General features: G+C 39.1%; 1 protein-coding gene across 2 annotated transcripts in view; it reads right to left on the bottom strand.

Annotated features, from left to right (window-relative positions):
- Positions 1-18,051: 18,051 nt before the first annotated feature.
- MRPL33 (mitochondrial ribosomal protein L33) overlaps positions 18,052-21,812 on the bottom strand; it is a 122,741-nt gene continuing 118,980 nt past the window's right edge. For both annotated transcript variants that reach the window (XM_068104184.2, XM_078786335.1), the window contains exon 5: positions 18,052-18,349. In XM_068104184.2, the coding sequence (XP_067960285.2) occupies positions 18,300-18,349 (50 nt within the window). In that variant the 3' untranslated portion in view covers positions 18,052-18,299. The remainder of the gene's footprint in view (positions 18,350-21,812) is intronic.

The raw sequence follows: 21,812 nt of genomic DNA, 5'->3' as shown, positions 1-21,812 counted from the left end.
GTTTTATCGGTTTCCTGTGATATTCCATTATCTTATTGATCAAACTCCATGTTTTATCGGTTTCCTGTAATATTCCATTATCTTATTGATCAAACTCCATGTTTTATCGGTTTCCTGTAATATGCCATTATTTCGTTGATCAAACTCCATGTTTTATCGGTTTCCTGTGATATTCCATTATCTTATTGATCAAACTCCATGTTTTATCGGTTTCCTGTAATATTCCATTATCTTAATGATCAAACTCCATGTTTTATCGGTTTCCTGTAATATTCCATTATCTTATTGATCAAACTCCATGTTTTATCGGTTTCCTGTAATATTCCATTATTTCTTTGATCAAACTCCATGTTTTATCAGTTTCCTGTGATATTCCATTATTTTATTGATCAAGCTCCATGTTTTATCGGTTTCCTGTGATACTCCATTATTTTATTGATCAAACTCCATGTTTTATCGGTTTCCTGTGATATTCCATTATTTTATTGATCAAACTCCATGTTTTATCGGTTTCCTATAATATTCCATTACCTTATTGATCAAACTCCATGTTTTATCGGTTTCCGATAATTTTCCATTATCTTATTGATCAAACTCCATGTTTTATCGGTTTCCTGTGATATTCCATTATCTTATTGATCAAACTCCATGTTTTATCGGTTTCCTGAGATATTCCATTATTTTATTGATCAAACTCCATGTTTTATCGGTTTCCTGTGATATTCCATTATTTTATTGATCAAACCCCATGTTTTATCGGTTTCCTATAATATTCCATTATTGTATCGATCAAACTCCATGTTTTATTGGTTTCCTGTGATATTCCATTATCTTATTGATCAAACTCCATGTTTTATCGGTTTCCTGTGATATTCCATTACTGTATTGATCAAACTCCATGTTTTATCGGTTTCCTGTGATATTCCATTATTTTATTGATCAAACTCCATGTTTTATCGATGTCCTGTGATATTACATTATTGTATTGATCAAACTCCATGTTTTATCGGTTTCCTGTGATACTCCATTATTTTATTGATCAAACTCCATGTTTTATCGGTTTCCTGTGATATTCCATTATTTTATTGATCACTCCATGTTTTATTGGTTTCCTGTGATATTCCATTATTTTATTGATCAAACTCCATGTTTTATCAGTGTCCTGTGATATTCCATTATTTCATTGATCAAACTCCATGTTTTATCGGTTTCCTGTGATATTCCATTATTGTATTGATCAAACTCCATGTTTTATCGGTTTCCTGTGATATTCCATTATTGTATTGATCAAACTCCACGTTTTATCGGTTTCCTGTGATACTCCATTATTTTATTGATCAAACTCCATGTTTTATCGGTTTCCTGTGATATTCCATTATTTTATTGATCACTCCATGTTTTATTGGTTTCCTGTGATATTCCATTATTGTATTGATCAAACTTCATGTTTTATCGGTTTCCTGTAATATTCCATTATTTCATTGATCAAACCCCATGTTTTATCGGTTTCTTGTGATATTCCATTATTTTATTGATCAAACTCCATGTTTTAACGGTTTCCTGTGATATTCCATTATTTTATTGATCAAACTCCATGTTTTATCGGTGTCCTGTGATATTCCATTATTTCATTGATCAAACTCCATGTTTTAACGGTTTCCAGTGATATTCCATTATTTCATTGATCAAACTCCATGTTTTATCGGTTTCCTGTGATATTCCATTATTGTATTAATAAACTTCATGTTTTATCGGTTTCCTGTAATATTCCATTATTTCATTGATCAAACTCCATGTTTTATCGGTTTCCTGTGATATTCCATTATTGTATTGATCAAACTCCATGTTTTATCAGTTTCCTGTAATATTCCATTATTTCATTGATCAAACTCCATGTTTTATCGGTTTCCTGTGATATTCCATTATTTTATTGATCAAACTCCATGTTTTATCGGTTTCCTGTAATATTCCATTATTTCATTGATCAAACTCCATGTTTTATCGGTTTCCTGTGATATTCCATTGTTGTATTGATCAAACTCCATGTTTTATCGGTTTCCTGTAATATTCCATTATTTCATGGATCAAACTCCATGTTTTATCGGTTTCCTGTGATATTCCATTATTTCATTGATCAAACTCCATGTTTTATCGGTTTCCTGTAATATTCCATTATTTTATTGATCAAACTCCATGTTTTATCGGTTTCCTGTAATATTCCATTATTTCATTGATCAAACTCCATGTTTTATCGGTTTCCTGTAATATTCCATTATTTCATTGACCAAACTCCATGTTTTATCGGTTTCCTGTGATATTCCATTATTTTATTGATCAAACTCCATGTTTTATCGGTTTCCTGTAATATTCCATTATTTCATTGATGAAACTCCATGTTTTATCGGTTTCCTGTGATATTCCATTATTGTATTGATCAAACTCCATGTTTTATCGGTTTCCTGTAATATTCCATTATTTCATTGATCAAACTCCATGTTTTATCGGTTTCCTGTGATATTCCATTATTTTATTGATCAAACTCCATGTTTTATCAGTGTCCTGTGATATTCCATTATTTTATTGATCAAACTCCATGTTTTATCGGTGTCCTGTGATATTCCATTATTTCATTGATCAAACTCCATGTTTTATCGGTTTCCTGTGATATTCCATTATTTTATTGATCAAACTCCATGTTTTATCGGTTTCCTGTAATATTCCATTATTTCATTGATCAAACTCCATGTTTTATCGGTTTCCTGTAATATTCCATTATTTCATTGATCAAACTCCATGTTTTATCGGTTTCCTGTGATATTCCATTATTTTATTGATCAAACTCCATGTTTTATCGGTTTCCTGTAATATTCCATTATTTCATTGATCAAACTCCATGTTTTATCGGTTTCCTGTGATATTCCATTATTGTATTGATCAAACTCCATGTTTTATCGGTTTCCTGTAATATTCCATTATTACATTGATCAAACTCCATGTTTTATCGGTTTCCTGTGATATTCCATTATTTTATTGATCAAACTCCATGTTTTATCGGTGTCCTGTGATATTCCATTATTTTATTGATCAAACTCCATGTTTTATCAGTGTCCTGTGATATTCCATTATTTCATTGATCAAACTCCATGTTTTATCGGTTTCCTGTGATATTCCATTATTGTATTGATCAAACTCCATGTTTTATCGGTTTCCTGTGATATTCCATTGTTGTATTGATCAAACTCCATGTTTTATCGGTTTCCTGTAATATTCCATTATTTTATTGATCAAACTCCATGTTTTATCGGTTTCCTGTAATATTCCATTATTTCATTGATCAAACTCCATGTTTTATCCGTTTCCTGTAATATTCCATTATTTCATTGATCAAACTCCATGTTTTATCGGTTTCCTGTGATATTCCATTATTTTATTGATCAAACCATGTTTTATCGGTTTCCTGTAATATTCCATTATTTCATTGATCAAACTCCATGTTTTATCGGTTTCCTGTGATATTCCATTATTTCATTGATCAAACTCCATGTTTTATCGGTTTCCTGTGATATTCCATTATTTTATTGATCAAACTCCATGTTTTATCGGTGTCCTGTGATATTCCATTATTTCATTGATCAAACTCCATGTTTTATCGGTTTCCTGTGATATTCCATTATTGTATTGATCAAACTCCATGTTTTATCGGTTTCCTGTGATATTCCATTATTTTATTGATCAAACTCCATGTTTTATCGGTGTCCTGTGATATTCCATTATTTTATTGATCAAACTCCATGTTTTATCGGTTTCCTGTAATATTCCATTATTTAATTGATCAAACTCCATGTTTTATCGGTTTCCTGTGATATTCCATTATTGTATTGATCAAACTCCATGTTTTATCGGTTTCCTGTAATATTCCATTATTTCATTGATCAAACTCCATGTCTTATCGGTTTCCTGTGATATTCCATTATTTTATTGATCAAACTCCATGTTTTATCGGTGTCCTGTGATATTCCATTATTTTATTGATCAAACTCCATGTTTTATCGGTTTCCTGTAATATTCCATTATTTCATTGATCAAACTCCATGTTTTATCGGTTTCCTGTGATATTCCATTATTGTATTGATCAAACTCCATGTTTTATCGGTTTCCTGTAATATTCCATTATTTTATTGATCAAACTCCATGTTTTATCGGTGTCCTGTGATATTCCATTATTTCATTGATCAAACTCCATGTTTTATCGGTTTCCTGTGATATTCCATTATTTTATTGATCAAACTCCATGTTTTATCGGTTTCCTGTAATATTCCATTATTTCATTGATCAAACACCATGTTTTATCGGTTTCCTGTGATATTCCATTATTTCATTGATCAAACTGCATGTTTTATCGGTTTCCTGTGATATTCCATTATTGTATTGATCAAACTCCATGTTTTATCGGTTTCCTGTGATATCCCATTATTTTATTGATCAAACTCCATGTTTTATCGGTGTCCTGTGATATTCCATTATTTCATTGATCAAACCATGTTTTATCGGTTTCCTGTGATATTCCATTATTTCATTGATCAAACTCCATGTTTTATCGGTTTCCTGTGATATTCCATTATTTTATTGATCAAACTCCATGTTTTATCGGTGTCCTGTGATATTCCATTATTTTATTGATCAAACTGCATGTTTTATCGGTGTCCTGTGATATTCCATTATTTCATTGATCAAACCATGTTTTATCGGTTTCCTGTGATATTCCATTATTTAATTGATCAAACTCCATGTTTTATCGGTTTCCAGTGATATTCCATTATTTTATTGATCAAACTCCATGTTTTATCGGTGTCCTGTGATATTCCATTATTTCATTGATCAAACTCCATGTTTTATCGGTTTCCTGTGATATTCCATTATTTTATTGATCAAACTCCATGTTTTATCGGTTTCCTGTAATATTCCATTATTTTATTGATCAAACTCCATGTTTTATCAGTGTCCTGTGATATTCCATTATTTCATTGATCAAACTCCATGTTTTATCGGTTTCCTGTGATATTCCATTATTGTATTGATCAAACTCCATGTTTTATCGGTTTCCTGTGATATTCCATTGTTGTATTGATCAAACTCCATGTTTTATCGGTTTCCTGTAATATTCCATTATTTTATTGATCAAACTCCATGTTTTATCGGTTTCCTGTAATATTCCATTATTTCATTGATCAAACTCCATGTTTTATCCGTTTCCTGTAATATTCCATTATTTCATTGATCAAACTCCATGTTTTATCGGTTTCCTGTGATATTCCATTATTTTATTGATCAAACCATGTTTTATCGGTTTCCTGTAATATTCCATTATTTCATTGATCAAACTCCATGTTTTATCGGTTTCCTGTGATATTCCATTATTTCATTGATCAAACTCCATGTTTTATCGGTTTCCTGTGATATTCCATTATTTTATTGATCAAACTCCATGTTTTATCGGTGTCCTGTGATATTCCATTATTTCATTGATCAAACTCCATGTTTTATCGGTTTCCTGTGATATTCCATTATTGTATTGATCAAACTCCATGTTTTATCGGTTTCCTGTGATATTCCATTATTTTATTGATCAAACTCCATGTTTTATCGGTGTCCTGTGATATTCCATTATTTTATTGATCAAACTCCATGTTTTATCGGTTTCCTGTAATATTCCATTATTTAATTGATCAAACTCCATGTTTTATCGGTTTCCTGTGATATTCCATTATTGTATTGATCAAACTCCATGTTTTATCGGTTTCCTGTAATATTCCATTATTTCATTGATCAAACTCCATGTCTTATCGGTTTCCTGTGATATTCCATTATTTTATTGATCAAACTCCATGTTTTATCGGTGTCCTGTGATATTCCATTATTTTATTGATCAAACTCCATGTTTTATCGGTTTCCTGTAATATTCCATTATTTCATTGATCAAACTCCATGTTTTATCGGTTTCCTGTGATATTCCATTATTGTATTGATCAAACTCCATGTTTTATCGGTTTCCTGTAATATTCCATTATTTTATTGATCAAACTCCATGTTTTATCGGTGTCCTGTGATATTCCATTATTTCATTGATCAAACTCCATGTTTTATCGGTTTCCTGTGATATTCCATTATTTTATTGATCAAACTCCATGTTTTATCGGTTTCCTGTAATATTCCATTATTTCATTGATCAAACACCATGTTTTATCGGTTTCCTGTGATATTCCATTATTTCATTGATCAAACTGCATGTTTTATCGGTTTCCTGTGATATTCCATTATTGTATTGATCAAACTCCATGTTTTATCGGTTTCCTGTGATATCCCATTATTTTATTGATCAAACTCCATGTTTTATCGGTGTCCTGTGATATTCCATTATTTCATTGATCAAACCATGTTTTATCGGTTTCCTGTGATATTCCATTATTTCATTGATCAAACTCCATGTTTTATCGGTTTCCTGTGATATTCCATTATTTTATTGATCAAACTCCATGTTTTATCGGTGTCCTGTGATATTCCATTATTTTATTGATCAAACTGCATGTTTTATCGGTGTCCTGTGATATTCCATTATTTCATTGATCAAACCATGTTTTATCGGTTTCCTGTGATATTCCATTATTTAATTGATCAAACTCCATGTTTTATCGGTTTCCAGTGATATTCCATTATTTTATTGATCAAACTCCATGTTTTATCGGTGTCCTGTGATATTCCATTATTTCATTGATCAAACTCCATGTTTTATCGGTTTCCTGTGATATTCCATTATTTTATTGATCAAACTCCATGTTTTATCGGTTTCCTGTAATATTCCATTATTTCATTGATCAAACTCCATGTTTTATCGGTTTCCTGTAATATTCCATTATTTCATTGATCAAACTCCATGTTTTATCGGTTTCCTGTGATATTCCATTATTTTATTGATCAAACTCCATGTTTTATCGGTTTCCTGTAATATTCCATTATTTCATTGATCAAACTCCATGTTTTATCGGTTTCCTGTGATATTCCATTATTGTATTGATCAAACTCCATGTTTTATCGGTTTCCTGTAATATTCCATTATTACATTGATCAAACTCCATGTTTTATCGGTTTCCTGTGATATTCCATTATTTTATTGATCAAACTCCATGTTTTATCGGTTTCCTGTAATATTCCATTATTACATTGATCAAACTCCATGTTTTATCGGTGTCCTGTGATATTCCATTATTACATTGATCAAACTCCATGTTTTATCAGTGTCCTGTGATATTCCATTATTTCATTGATCAAACTCCATGTTTTATCGGTTTCCTGTGATATTCCATTATTGTATTGATCAAACTCCATGTTTTATCGGTTTCCTGTGATATTCCATTATTTTATTGATCAAACTCCATGTTTTATCGGTGTCCTGTGATATTCCATTATTTTATTGATCAAACTCCATGTTTTATCGGTTTCCTGTAATATTCCATTATTTCATTGATCAAACTCCATGTTTTATCGGTTTCCTGTGATATTCCATTATTGTATTGATCAAACTCCATGTTTTATCGGTTTCCTGTAATATTCCATTATTTCATTGATCAAACTCCATGTCTTATCGGTTTCCTGTAATATTCCATTATTTCATTGATCAAACTCCATGTCTTATCGGTTTCCTGTGATATTCCATTATTTTATTGATCAAACTCCATGTTTTATCGGTTTCCTGTAATATTCCATTATTTCATTGATCAAACTCCATGTTTTATCGGTTTCCTGTGATATTCCATTATTTCATTGATCAAACTCCATGTTTTATCGGTTTCCTGTAATATTCCATTATTTCATTGATCAAACTCCATGTTTTATCGGTGTCCTGTGATATTCCATTATTTTATTGATCAAACTCCATGTTTTATCGGTGTCCTGTGATATTCCATTATTTCATTGATCAAACTCCATGTTTTATCGGTTTCCTGTGATATTCCATTATTTTATTGATCAAACTCCATGTTTTATCGGTTTCCTGTAATATTCCATTATTTCATTGATCAAACACCATGTTTTATCGGTTTCCTGTGATATTCCATTATTTCATTGATCAAACTGCATGTTTTATCGGTTTCCTGTGATATTCCATTATTTCATTGATCAAACTCCATGTTTTATCGGTTTCCTGTGATATCCCATTATTTTATTGATCAAACTCCATGTTTTATCGGTGTCCTTTGATATTCCATTATTTCATTGATCAAACCATGTTTTATCGGTTTCCTGTGATATTCCATTATTTTATTGATCAAACTCCATGTTTTATCGGTGTCCTGTGATATTCCATTATTTTATTGATCAAACTGCATGTTTTATCGGTGTCCTGTGATATTCCATTATTTCATTGATCAAACCATGTTTTATCGGTTTCCTGTGATATTCCATTATTTAATTGATCAAACTCCATGTTTTATCGGTTTCCTGTGATATTCCATTATTTAATTGATCAAACTCCATGTTTTATCAGTTTCCTGTGATATTCCATTCTTTTATTGATCAAACTCCATGTTTTATCGGTTTCCTGTGATATTCCATTATTTTATTGATCAAACTCCATGTTTTATCGGTTTCCTGTGATATTCCATTATTTTATTGATCAAACTCCATGTTTTATCGGTTTCCTGTGATATTCCATTATTTTATTGATCAAACTCCATGTTTTATCAGTTTCCTGTGATATTCCATTATTTTATTGATCAAACTCCATGTTTTATCGGTGGCCTGTGATATTCCATTATTTTATTGATCATACTCCATGTTTTATCGGTTTCCTGTGATATTCGATTTTTTTTATTGATAAAGTCGAGAAATCTTTGTATAAATAATTGGAAAGATGCAAACAGGCGGTTTATTTATTTATTTATTCAATGTTACCATGATGAGTGAAATGACGTTGAGTGTGTGGGTGTGACGTCGAGTGTGTGAGTGTGACCTGGAGTGTGTGAGTGTGACGTCGTCTGTGTGAGTGTGACGTCGCGTGTGTGTGACGTCGTGTGTGAGTGTGACGTCGTGTGTGTGTGTGACGTCGTGTGTGAGTGTGACGTCGTGTGTGTGATTGTGACCTCGAGTGTGAGTGTGACGTCGAGTGTGTGTGTGACGTCGAGTGTGTGTGTGACGTCGTGTGTGTGAGTGTGACGTCGAGTGTGACGTCGTGTGTGTGGGTGTGACGTCGAGTGTGAGTGTGACGTCGTGTGTGTGATTGTGACCTCGAGTGTGTGTGACGTCGAGTGTGTGTGTGACGTCGTGTGTGTGTGTGTGACGTCGATTGTCAGTGTGACGTCGTGTGTGTGATTGTGACCTCGTGTGTGAGTGTGACCTCGTGTGTGAGTGTGACGTCGAGTGTGTGTGTGACGTCGTGTTTGTGTTTGAAGTCGTAATTACGAAGTGATAGTTTGACCTATTAATTATGCGTAATCCAAAAAGAGAATGATCGGGATATTTGTGCCATGGCCGGGTGTTTCTGGAGCAATGGAAGAGCGAGAGCTGCACGTGTCTGCACGTCTGCGGTCCGCTATCCATGTTGTGTTTGTGAGGGACAAGGTAGATGCTCGAACAAGGAATAAGATCCATGTTGTGTTTGTGAGGGAAACGATAAAGTGGATCACGTGGTTCCAGGGGACGTCCAAAGCCAAAGGATGACGCCTCTCTGGCGCGATGACGTCAAGCGGCGCGCGATCGCTCTGCCTGTGCCTGGAGTCCCTGTATAGAGAGAGTTAGAAGCCATTTTGTTTCCATTGTTTGCGCCCCGCCCGCTCGTGTGTACACATTGTGCGTAACCCAGTACAACATGTGAGTGCCTACATTGTGTAATTTGTGATTTGCACCGTGCCCCTCGCTTTTGATATGATTTTCTCTTTGTCCAAGATAAAAATCGGATTTTGTTTATTACAATAATCTTTGTTCAGAAATGTAGTTTTATGTGGGGAGGAGAGGGAGGAGAAGGAGGAGAGGGGGGAGAGGGAGGAGAGGGGGGAGAGGGGGGAGAGGGAGGAGAGGAGGAAAAGGATTAAAAGGGAAAGAGGGGACAGGAGGTGCCCATCATTTTCTGGACTACCTTGCTCTCCTGCGTCTTACTCTCTTGACTTGACTCGCATGCACACAAAGCCCACAATGTGAACATTGTCAAATCTCTGTTAAAGACTCGTTTATTTGAAAATGCCGACATCTGATTACATCTTAGGTTTTCTTGTATAATTTGTATATTCATCTCGTTGGCTTTCTTCTCTTTTCTAAGCGCTTAGAGGCTCCTGCAACTTACGCCATATAAAATCCTATTATTATAACAAGATTGCCTTAAAACCATCTTGACAAATGACACAAATGTTGATTTTAAATATGAAAATCAAAAAGTAATTTAACTTTTCATGTCGGCGCACCGGGAGAAATACACATGCACAATTAAATTGTAATTATATAAAAGGCCCAGAAATTGTAATCCAGACTCGCAATGGAAGAGTAGGCCCTATGCATGTAAAACATACCCGTGTTTCATAGCAATGTACAATTAGTTGTATGGTGTACATCTAAACTATTCCAAATTACATACATGTACATAATAATAATAACAATAATAACAGTATTTATACAGCGCCTTAGCATGAAATGAACGAAGCGCTTCACCACATATCCTGAAGACTACAACTTACATTACACAATCTTAGAGAATACGACTTTAGGCTACTTTTCGAAAAATACAATTAAGTTACTTTGGAAATAAATGTGTTTTGAGTTTTGATTTGAACGTTTTTATGTTGTGTGAGGTCCGAGTAGTTATAGGTACTTTGTTCCAGAGCGCAGGTACTGAGTTGCAAAAGGCCTTGTCCCCGCATGGCAATGAGTTCCATTACAGACAAGGAGAGTCTTACCAGCGTGTGATCTTAAGTATTTGGCGTCGTTAGAATGAGTGCGAGTATTAAAGACAATACTCACATTATTAAGTGTTATTAAAGACAACAAACAAAGCCAGACAATAAAATAGAGCGTTCCTCCTATGTATTCAACGCAAGGCCGGAAACACGCTAAGATCGGACAGGAAACAACATGGCGTCCACAGACCACGTGACCAATTTTTTTCGGACTCTTCATGTCGCAACTCTCTCTATACAGGGACTCTACCTGTGCCTGCCCCCCCGCCCCCCCCCCCCCCACACGTGGACATACGCGTAAGACGCCCCCGCCGTGAACATGTTAACGCGTCGCTCCCCATTGATATCAGGTGGGCAAAGAACCCCTGGATAGCGAGTGTCACGTGGGTCCGTTTGTTGGTCACCTGTTCATCGTTTGTCCGTTCGTTCGTCTTGTACCTTTTGGAGACATCGCTGCTTTCGTGTTTTTTGCTGTAATATTCCAAGTGTTTGTAACAAAACAAAATTCATCTTTATCAACCTGGGACCAAGTTGTGAAAATGTTCGATAAACGGGATGATCATAATGACGATAATCATGATGATGTTGATGATCATAATAATGATAATCATGCTGATGTTGATGATCATAATGACGATAATCATAATAATGATCATGATGACGATAAGCATGCTGATGTTGATGATCGTAATGACGATGATGACAATAATCATGATGTTGATGAGCATGATGATGATGATGATAATCATGATCATAATAATGATCATGATGGCGATAATCATGCTCATGTTCATGATAATCATAATGACGATGACCATGCTGATGTTGATGATCATGATGATTATGACAATAATCATGCTGATGTTGATCATCATCATGGCGATGATGACGATAATCATAATAATTATGACAATAATCATGCCGATGTTGATGATCACCATAATGACGATGATGATAATCATGATGTTGATCATAATAATGATGACGATAATCATGCTGATGATGAGCAATAAGATGTTGATGATCAATATAATACAACAGCAACAACATGCATTTTAAGGCCATTTTCCCTGCTATGCTAGAGCGGGAAAACTTGCCAAAGCCAAACTTGCCAAAATATCTTCAACTTGCCCGCATGCCTTGCGGTCCCCATGACAATCTTCTCCATTTTGCCCTATTTTCTGCATCTCTCCTTGTTAACCCCCTTGCCCGCATGTCTTCTTCCACCGTCTTTAGCCAAGTCTTCCCCGTCCTCCACTTCATTCTACATTAATTTCCATCACTCTTCTCAACCAGTTACTTTCATCCTTCCTCAACACATGACCAAACCATCTCAACCTGTTCCTCTTCACAGCATCAATCACAGGCTCTATTCCCATCATCTTTCGCAATTCATCATTTGTCTTCCTCTCTCTCAACGATACTCCGCACATCCATCGAAGCATTCGCATTTCCACCCTTTCCAGCCTTCGTTGCTGCTCTACGTTCATTACCCATGTCTCGCTCCCATAAATCATAACACTTCTCACACATGCAGCATACACCTTTCCCTTCAGCTTCAGCGACACACTCATCAGCACGCCACTCAGTTCCCGAAACGTCTTCCATGCACATCTCACTCGAGCAACCGTTGCCGAGTCTGATCCACCTTCTCCATTCAGCATGTCTCCGAGGTAGCAAAATGTTTTCACACCTTCCAGCTTCACGCCGTCTCCAAGATCCAACTCAACATTTCCCCCATCTGCAGCTCCCTCTGTGCACACCTTACATTTGAATGTAGCTGCCACACTGGTTAATGACCCTCTCAGACCACTACATTTTTGATGAACCCACTCAGCGCACATTGTACACTGAATGGAGTTCACTCCGACACCCTTCCTGCACACAGCACACGGCCACTTCCCAGTTCTTTCCACCTCACCACATGCTTTACCACTTGCCATCACCTTCGTCTTTCCGATATTCACCTTCAGACCTTTTGTCTCCATACATTCCTTCCACTTGTTCATCTTTTCCTTCAGTCCATCCATACTTTCTGCAATCAACACCAGATCATAATAATGATGACGATAATCATGCTGATGTTGATGATCTTGATCATAATGATGTTGATGATGATGATGATGATGACGTTGTTGTTGTGACTACTACGACCACCGCCCTTGCTAGAGAAGAGGGTCTTGCATTTAGGTCTGTGTGTTTGTCCACACAGAACGTGAGTATTGTTACGTTTGTGGGAGTAGGGATGATATACCGTAGTGGAGATAGGAATGTATAGCCTAAGTCACACATAGGCGGATTTGTCGGCGACTACTGGCGACTGGAAAAATCGCCACCACCCGCCGACAATCGTAATGAAACCGTAATGGACGGTCTTCTGTAGTCGTGGTTATCCTCCCCAGGTCGGCTGCAGTCGGCAAGAGCCGCAAAGGGGCCAAATATATTTTTAAATGTTTAAAAACGGCGCGCTCAGTCGTCCTCAAAAAAGATCCACCATGCTGTCGTGATGGAACCACCATTCTGTCGTCGGTATCCGTAATAAGACCGTAAAGCGGCCGCAACCCAGTCGCTCATAGTCTTCCGCAATCGCCCCACCAGCTAGCACGGCAGAGATGCGAATGCCATACGGCCTTCCTGCGGCATCTTCCCGACTACGGGCCGACACTGTTGCGGCTGCATATCGACTACAGAAGAACTGCCACGTCTCCCCTGCGGCTATGGGAGACTGACGACCAGAGCAGTAGGACTAGTGGCGGCCGAGTTACAGCCATTGGCGACAGAGATACGACTGCCTGGCGACTGCATTACGACATACCACGATTCCATGGCAAGACGGGATGGTGTGAGGGTCTCCGTGGAGTGAGGTCCTGTGGTGCCGACAAGTATATGGCTTTATTGTTTGGACTTGGGACTTTTGGGAACTTTATTTATGGGACTTGGGACCAGTGGAAATTATTTGTTGGACTTTATTTCCATTCTCTCTCCCTGCAGAAAAGTTTGATTATTACATTACAATGACATCTTTATTAACTTTCTTATTGTACATCAAACATCTTTATGCTTCATGTCATACATCATTGAAATGAATAAAGTGAAATGTAAAATAGAGAAATAAAGATTTAAAAAGTTGTGTGAATCGTCTCCAATCGCCGGCGGTCTTATTGCAGTCTTGCGGACGTCGGAGTAAACCGCCACCCGGCCCCAATGCAGTGGCCGTAATCCGCCATCGGTCGTAATCGAGCCGCCAGACTGTCGCCACGCTGCCGCCGTGCATCCGCAATGCAGTCGTCGTCGATCTTCAACAGTCGCCATCCCACTCGGGGCGTCGTCGCAATGCAGTCACAATGTGGCCGCCTGCAGTCGCCATACTGCCGCCTGACCATATTTGACCGCCCGAAATCGCCAGTAGTCGCCGAAAAATCTTGATCGCCGGCAGTCGCCAAAATATCCGCCTATGTGTGACTTAGGCTTATAGTTTAGCATGGACCGTGTGACGTGAAGCAGAAGACCCTCGATGTACTAAGTAGGGAATCTGTTGAGCATAAGATCGTATATGCGTCTCCATTTGAGGGGTGGAGCTATGCTAATTAGGTAGGGCCTATGGATAATCCCCAGTGTGTAATTGCCCCCTGTTATTTTCCCAATGTTTTTATTTAATCTAAAACGGGCTGCCATTACAACAACAACCATAATCGCCAAGCAGGGTGTCAAACAGGCCATGAGGCAACGCCCCGAAGGGGATGGTTGTAGAGATGGGATGATGCAATGGGATATCAGGATTGGTCGAGTGTGACATCAGCGAGGGAAAAAGGAGGATGCGTCCCTCCCTCTCGCCCTCTCTGGTTCTGGTGATCGGATCGGACGGTTGCAGAATTTATCGCTCTCTTGTTCTGGCCTGGGTGGAGGACGCCTGCGCTTTGTGCCGTGTTTGCCTGAGAGACTTATCGGAGCTTTGTGGAGTGTGGAACGACCGGAGGAGGATGGTGTTCCCGAGCAGTGGTGCTCTCCAGACACGCTGTGGCTGTGCGGTGCGGAATTAGGAGGAGGAGGATGTTTTGCCGCTGCTTTGTGGCTCAGTGTGCCATGTGGTAATTCGTGCCATCTTGTGCGCTCCCGCGCAGAGACTCAAGGACCGTTCACGCTCGTCCTCGTCGGAGTTTGGTTTGGGGCAGCTTTGCTGCAAAAGGGCCTGGGCAGCTCACCATCATATAATCCACAATGAATTCTTCATTGTACCAGAGGGTGCTTGAGGATAATGTGAGGCCATCTGTCAGAGAGTTGAAGCTCAACCGAGGGTGGACCTTGCAACATGACAATGACCCTAAACATACCAGTAAATCCATCAAGGAATGGCTGAAAAGAAAGAAATGGAGGGTTCTGGAATGGCCAAGTCAAAGCCTGGATCTAAATCCCATCGAGATGTTGTGGGGGGATTTTAAACGAGCTGTGCATGCAAGAAACCCCTCAAACATTGCACAGCTGAAAGAATTCTGCATGGAGGAGTGGGCACGAATTTCTCCCAGTCGATGTCAGAGACTGGTAGACAGTTACAAGAAACGCCTACTTGAGGTTGTTTCTGCCAAAGGGGGCAATACCACGTATTAGAGCCAAGGGTGTACTTACTTTTTCCACATGCAAAATTTGCATTTATGTTTATTTAAATTATACAATGGACTACAAAATGTAAATGTTTCATGATATTTGTTATATTATATCACCTTTATCTATCAAGTCTTTATCTTTATAAAAGTAAGTACACCCAATGTAAAGTTTTGACTTTTTTTTTTTTGTATACAAGATCGAGGCTCGTGAAAGAGCGAACATTAATCACACAGAAAGACAAACCGACACATAAAACATATAACATCGGGAGCGGTAGACAAGATGGGGAGAGAGGGGGAAGGACACAAACACAACATTTGAGAGCAGGGACCGAGAGACATGGAGACATCGAGAGATCTGAGAGAGGGCGAGGGCTTTGGGGGCGGGGGGGGGGGCATGGGAAGGGGGCGGTGGGAGAGGTATAAAACATATGGACACTGCCAGGACTTCCAGGAAAGAAGTTGGAATTTCAAACAAGGTGGATCTGGGGTGAATTAGCGGGGGTAGAAAAGATCAAGGTTTTGGATGAGGGAAGATAAGAGATGGTGGTGAACAGCTGTTTTAAAGACCTGGAGGGAGGAGTGGGATTGAAGGGAGTGAGGGAGTTTGTTCCAGAGGCGGGAGAAAAGAGGAATGAAAGAGTGAAGGTGAGCAGAGAGCCGAGATTTCGGCAGTTTAACCATCAGAGGGTTGCTGGCAGATTCTGTGCGACCTGCAGGAATATTTGGGGGACAGAGCACAGAGAGAGCTGGGGGTGCAAGGCCGGAGAGGAGTCGGTAGAAGACAGAAAGACCACCTACCTGCCTGCGGTGAGTGAGTGAAAGGCCCTCAGAGATAGCTTCATCGCGGGAGATTCCAATAATTCTGAAAGCTTTGGTTTCAACAGCGTGAAGCCGAGCTAGGTGTGAGGCAGGAGCACCGGCCCATAGGGGAGAACAGTATTCCATTGAGCTGCGGATGAAAGCCTTGTATGTGGTGAGGAGCTCAGGTGTGCCGAGGAAGGACTTCGCACGACGGAGGATGCCCAGTCGGCGACTGGCTTTGGAGGCCAGCTTGGAAATGTGGTTTTCCCAAGAAAGATCATGGCAGATAGTGAGACCCAAAAGCTTGCGCGACAGAACTTCTTGGAGAGGATTGTTGAGAAAGTAGATGGGAGGGTTGTCCAGTCGATCTTTTCGGAGAGACATAGTAAGATGTGTGAGATTTGTCAGGATTGAAAGACATGTTCCACTTGTTTGACCAGTCTGTGATTTTGTCCAAGTCTTCAGAGAGTGAGGAGGCTGCAGACTGCCGATCTGAGGGAAGAGGAATGGAGCGGCAGAGAGTGGAGTCATCAGCAAAGAGATAGAGAGGATTTTCAAGAGAGTCAGAGAGATCATTGATGAAGACCAGAAAAAGCACGGGGCCCAGAACACTGCCTTGGGGAACTCCAGCCTGAACAGGAAGAGGAGATGAGCGAAACCCATTCAGGGCCACACGTTGACGACGACTAGAGAGGAAGTCCGCCAGCCATGCGTGGAGATTTCCATGGATACCAAAGGAGGGGAGTTTGGTGAGCAGAGCGGGGTGCCAGACCGTGTCGAAGGCACGTGATATGTCGAGGGAGACAGCTCTAATTTCCTGTTTGGCATTGAGGACCTCCATCCATTGTTGAGACAGCAGAAGCAGCATGTCCAGAGTAGAGTGACCTGGTCTGAAACCAAATTGATGATCAGAGATCAAGCCATTGGAGAAGAGGAAAGATTTCATATCCGAAGCAATGATGGATTCCATGACTTTGCTGATAATTGGGAGAAGGCTGATTGGTCTGTAGTTGCTAGGATCTGTTTTTGCACCTTTTTTGTGCAAAGCGGTGATGTTGGCTGATTTCCAAGCAGATGGCAGTTGACCTTGAGCAAAAGAGAGGGTGAAGAGAACAGAGAGAGGGTGAGATAGAGCGGCAGAGCAGGATTTTAGGACCCGTGGGCTGATGCCGTAGGGTCCAGTTGCAGAATCAGAGTCGAGGGTTGACAGAAACTTTTCCACCTTGTCAGGAGGAAAGGACACGGAGTCCAGGAGCAGCAGGGTACGACTGGGTATGGTGGGTACAGAGAGGGATGGATATATACATATTTATATATATCACCTTTATCTATCAATATTGCTGAAATGAAGATCAAATAGCTGTATGTTGAAATATGTTGAAAAAGTCAAAACTTTACATTGGGTGAACTTACTTTTTCACGTGGCTGTATATATATAGAAGATATGTCCTATTTACTCCAAGTTTCAAGCCCTGATAATAAACAAGAATTATTTTTCCTCCAAGTTTAATGTCCTGATAAAAAAAAAACCAGAATTATATTTACTTCAAGTCCTGATTAAAAGCGAGAATTAAAAACAATCAGTTAATTCCACTCAAATAAAGACTTGTTAGCATGCGTTTTGAAATGCCTTCAAATTAAACCCAACACCAGCATAATGTGGAATGGTTTTTGGAGATCACGTTCACAAAAAACGAAACCACATCAACTTCAGATAGAGAACATCTTTATTCAAACAATAATTTTGAATAAAACCATGGCAAAATAATTATCAGAAAATACCAAAATCATCCTCCAAATGCCAAAGTGAAAATGTGGTTTGCAGTTGCGGATATCACTGTGGTTCTACGGGAAGAAACTTCAAGGTGAGAGAAACCAAATAAATTGTCAGCATCGAGGTGACGTCGGTCCAAATTCTTCCCTCAGAGGATTGTGAAGAAGTGGTGAAAAACGAAGCTTATATTGAACGAACCTTCTTCTTTTCATGAAACAGAACATGCCTGTTCACTGCATGGCAGAGAGGGAGGTGATCAGACAGGAACTGAAGATTGAGACAGGTACACGTTGCCTTATTATACCATAAAATAATGCGAAGACTGGTAAAAAATGGTAAAAGTACATTTACCGTATGTCAAAATGTTTAGTGTGTTGCAACTTCTTTACAACAAAATGTATGTTATTTTAATGAAACGTTTAAAAAAAAAAACACACACACACACACACACACACACACACACACACACACACACACACACACACACACACACACACACACACACACACACACACACACACACACACACACACACACACACACACACACACACACACACACACACACACACACACACACACACACACACACACACACACACACACACACACGAGTATCCGGCGCCCGGTGCAACCCGGGGCGGGGGGGGGGGGTGAGGTAGGGTGAGGGAGGGGAAAGATATACTACATATACATCTTGAGGGGGGATAAGCTTTGACAGGCCCCTCCGTTTTGTGGGAGGGGAAAGGAAGGAGGTAAAAAAGGAAATTGTAATACCCTCTGCCACCAGCACCAGGTGGTGCCACACGGGTACACATTTACAAAGATAATTTACGCCCCTCTTCCGGTCCCCCACACCTCCGCATAAGGCCGCGGCCACATAGCCTACGTTATCCCCGAGACAAAGTTGTATTTGTATTTGTACCCCGAGTAAAATATAAAAGCGTTTATAGCTGGAGTACCCGGCGTTGCTCAAGCAAAAAAGAAATATTAACATATTTGAAATGAGGGCAAATATAATGGAAAAACAATTACATCTAAATCAGAATCAATCACAAGTCAAATCATCTTTTACCTTTTAGTTGAATATATGCTGCTGAATGTGCCATTTATCACGTTTCTGAGTTGAGTATGATGACGTTTAGGAAGAAGAAGAAGCTTTACCACCAACTTCGACCGCTTCCAGAAGTTTTTTTATTTTTGTTCAAATGTCTGGTGGTTGTTTTGTATTTATTTATGTGAATGTGTACTTGTATATAACTGTCATGAATGAAAAAGGCTTAGGCACTATGGAGCGATTTTTTTTTAAATCCCCAAAAAACACTTCTTTTTTTTCCAAAAAGGGTTCCCCCCCCCTAAAACACACCCAGGCACTCACTGATGAACCTCAGAAAGCTTATATATATACTAGCTTGGCTCGGCTCGCGTACTGAGGAACGGGCTTATTTTAGCTGAGGCTAATGACTGTACCTGAGTTGCTGTGTTGTCATGATTTTCACCAATCATAATACAAACAAATACTTTGCACAAATGTATTTGTTGTGTTTGTGATATTACATTTTTATAGGCAATTTAGGTTGAATGTTTAGGTTGAATGTTTTTTTTTCAAGAAAGAACCCCTCAGCACATACATAGGGGAGGGGTAGGTGCAGACTGGAAGTTTGGGACGATTACACCTCACCACCAAGTAATTCAAAACACCTCACCACCACGTAATTCAAAACACCTCACCACCACGAAATTAAAAACACCTCAGCCATAAAACACGTAATAAAAACACCACACAGCCATAAAACACGTAATAAAAACACCTCACCACCACGAAATTAAAAACACCTCACCACCACGTCATTTAAAAACACCTCACCACCACATAATTCAAAATACCTCACCACCACGTGATTCAAAACCACAACGTTATTAAAAACACTTCACAACCACGGAAACAAAAGTTTGAGGGAGTCGTTAAGTGACAACACAGACATTGCCCAGATGTGTCGATATATAGATAAATGACTGGACCCGAGTTGCCGTTTTGTCATGGTTTAAACAAATCATAATTCAAACAATTATTTTGCACAAATGTATTTGTAATATACGTGATATCACATTTTATAAACAATTGAAGTTGAAAAAAAAAAAATTCCCCAAAAGAACAAAAAACAAATTGGAAATTTAAAAAAAACAAATACCCTTAGGACATACCGACAGGAGAGATATGTGCATTCCAGAAGTTTGGTACGATTTCACAAAAGTTTGAAAAAGTAGTTCAGTGACAACACAGGACAACACAACACAACACAGGACAGATGCTGCACAGATATATATATATAGATATATACATACATATACATCAGAGAGTACGGTAGTACTCTCTATGTAGGGATGGCGCGGAAAAAAACGTCGCTCCCATCTGCTACATGCAAAACTAAACGGATCATCTTTAAAAACTCGCTTTGGCTACATATGAGAGCCCACCTGGTCTGTTCACCTCATTGTCGAGGTAGGGATCCCTTTTCAGTTCTCCAGACAAAGGCAAAAGCAAAATAAGCGCAAAAACTGGATCGCTCAAACCCGGGATTTCATCTTCTTGTTAATAATAATAATAATAATAATCTTCAGACGGCATATTTCCGAGCTGCCTCTATCAATGGCAATGATTCTGCTACCATTCGATAGAGTTTTACTTCCTGCAACATCCTTTGGTATTATAATTCTCGTAGCTTGAAAGGATTCCATGAAAAGTCCGCAAAACGACATTCCTATGTAAAAGATAGGACTGGGCTAGGCGTCGCTATGACCGTCAATCAGCTTGATGGGGGCGGAGCCGCTAGACACATTTGCCTCCGTGTCGGCGTTATGGGTGATAATGTGAATGTGGAATCAAATAATATCAGCAGAAACTGAAGGCTACTTTATCTAAAGATAAAGAAACTAAAGAAAATAAACTAAAGAAACTTTATCCAACTGAAGGCAATCTCAGTTCCTTCCACCAAGCTCGGAACAAGTGTGTGTCTACCCTCAGGAGTGCCAGGAAGCACTATCTCTCCACACTCAAGAATGAACTCTCAAACCTGTCTCCTTCCTCTAAATCCTGGTGCCATCTGGTCAAATCCGTTTCTGGTGTTTGTTCCCCCTCCATCCCCTCCCTTACCTCAAATGGCTACACAGTTGACACTGCAAGTGACAAAGCCGAATGCCTCAACTCTGTGTTTGCCTCAAAATCTTGTGTCCCAAACCCATCTCTCTCTGTTCCCACCTTACCCAGTCGAACCCAACTGCTCCTGGACTCTGTGTCCTTCTCTCCTGACAAGGTGGATAAGTTTTTGTCAAACCTCAACTCTCATTCTGCAACTGGACCAGACGGCATCAGCCCACGGGTCCAAAAATCCTGCTCTGCCGCTCTATTTATTTTTTTAAATATTTTTTTATATACTGAATCGAGGCTCGTGAAAGAGCTAACATATACTTCACAAACAAATCAACCAGACAAACAAAATATATAAAAAGAGGGAGCGGAGAGACAAGATGGGGAGAGAAGGGGAAGCACACAAACACAACATTTGAGAGCAGGGAGATGTGTGGAAGGGAGAGGGCTTGGGGGGAGGAGGCGTGGGAAGGGGGGGGGGGGGGTGGGAGGGAGAAGTATAAAACACAAGGACACCAAGGACTTCCAGGACAGAAGTTGGTATTTCCA

Source organism: Myxine glutinosa, chromosome 11, assembly GCF_964187855.1.
Source record: "Myxine glutinosa chromosome 11, kmMyxGlut1.1, whole genome shotgun sequence".
Classification (NCBI taxonomy): Eukaryota; Metazoa; Chordata; class Myxini; order Myxiniformes; family Myxinidae; genus Myxine; species Myxine glutinosa.
This window is presented reverse-complemented; position numbering and strand designations above follow the sequence as displayed.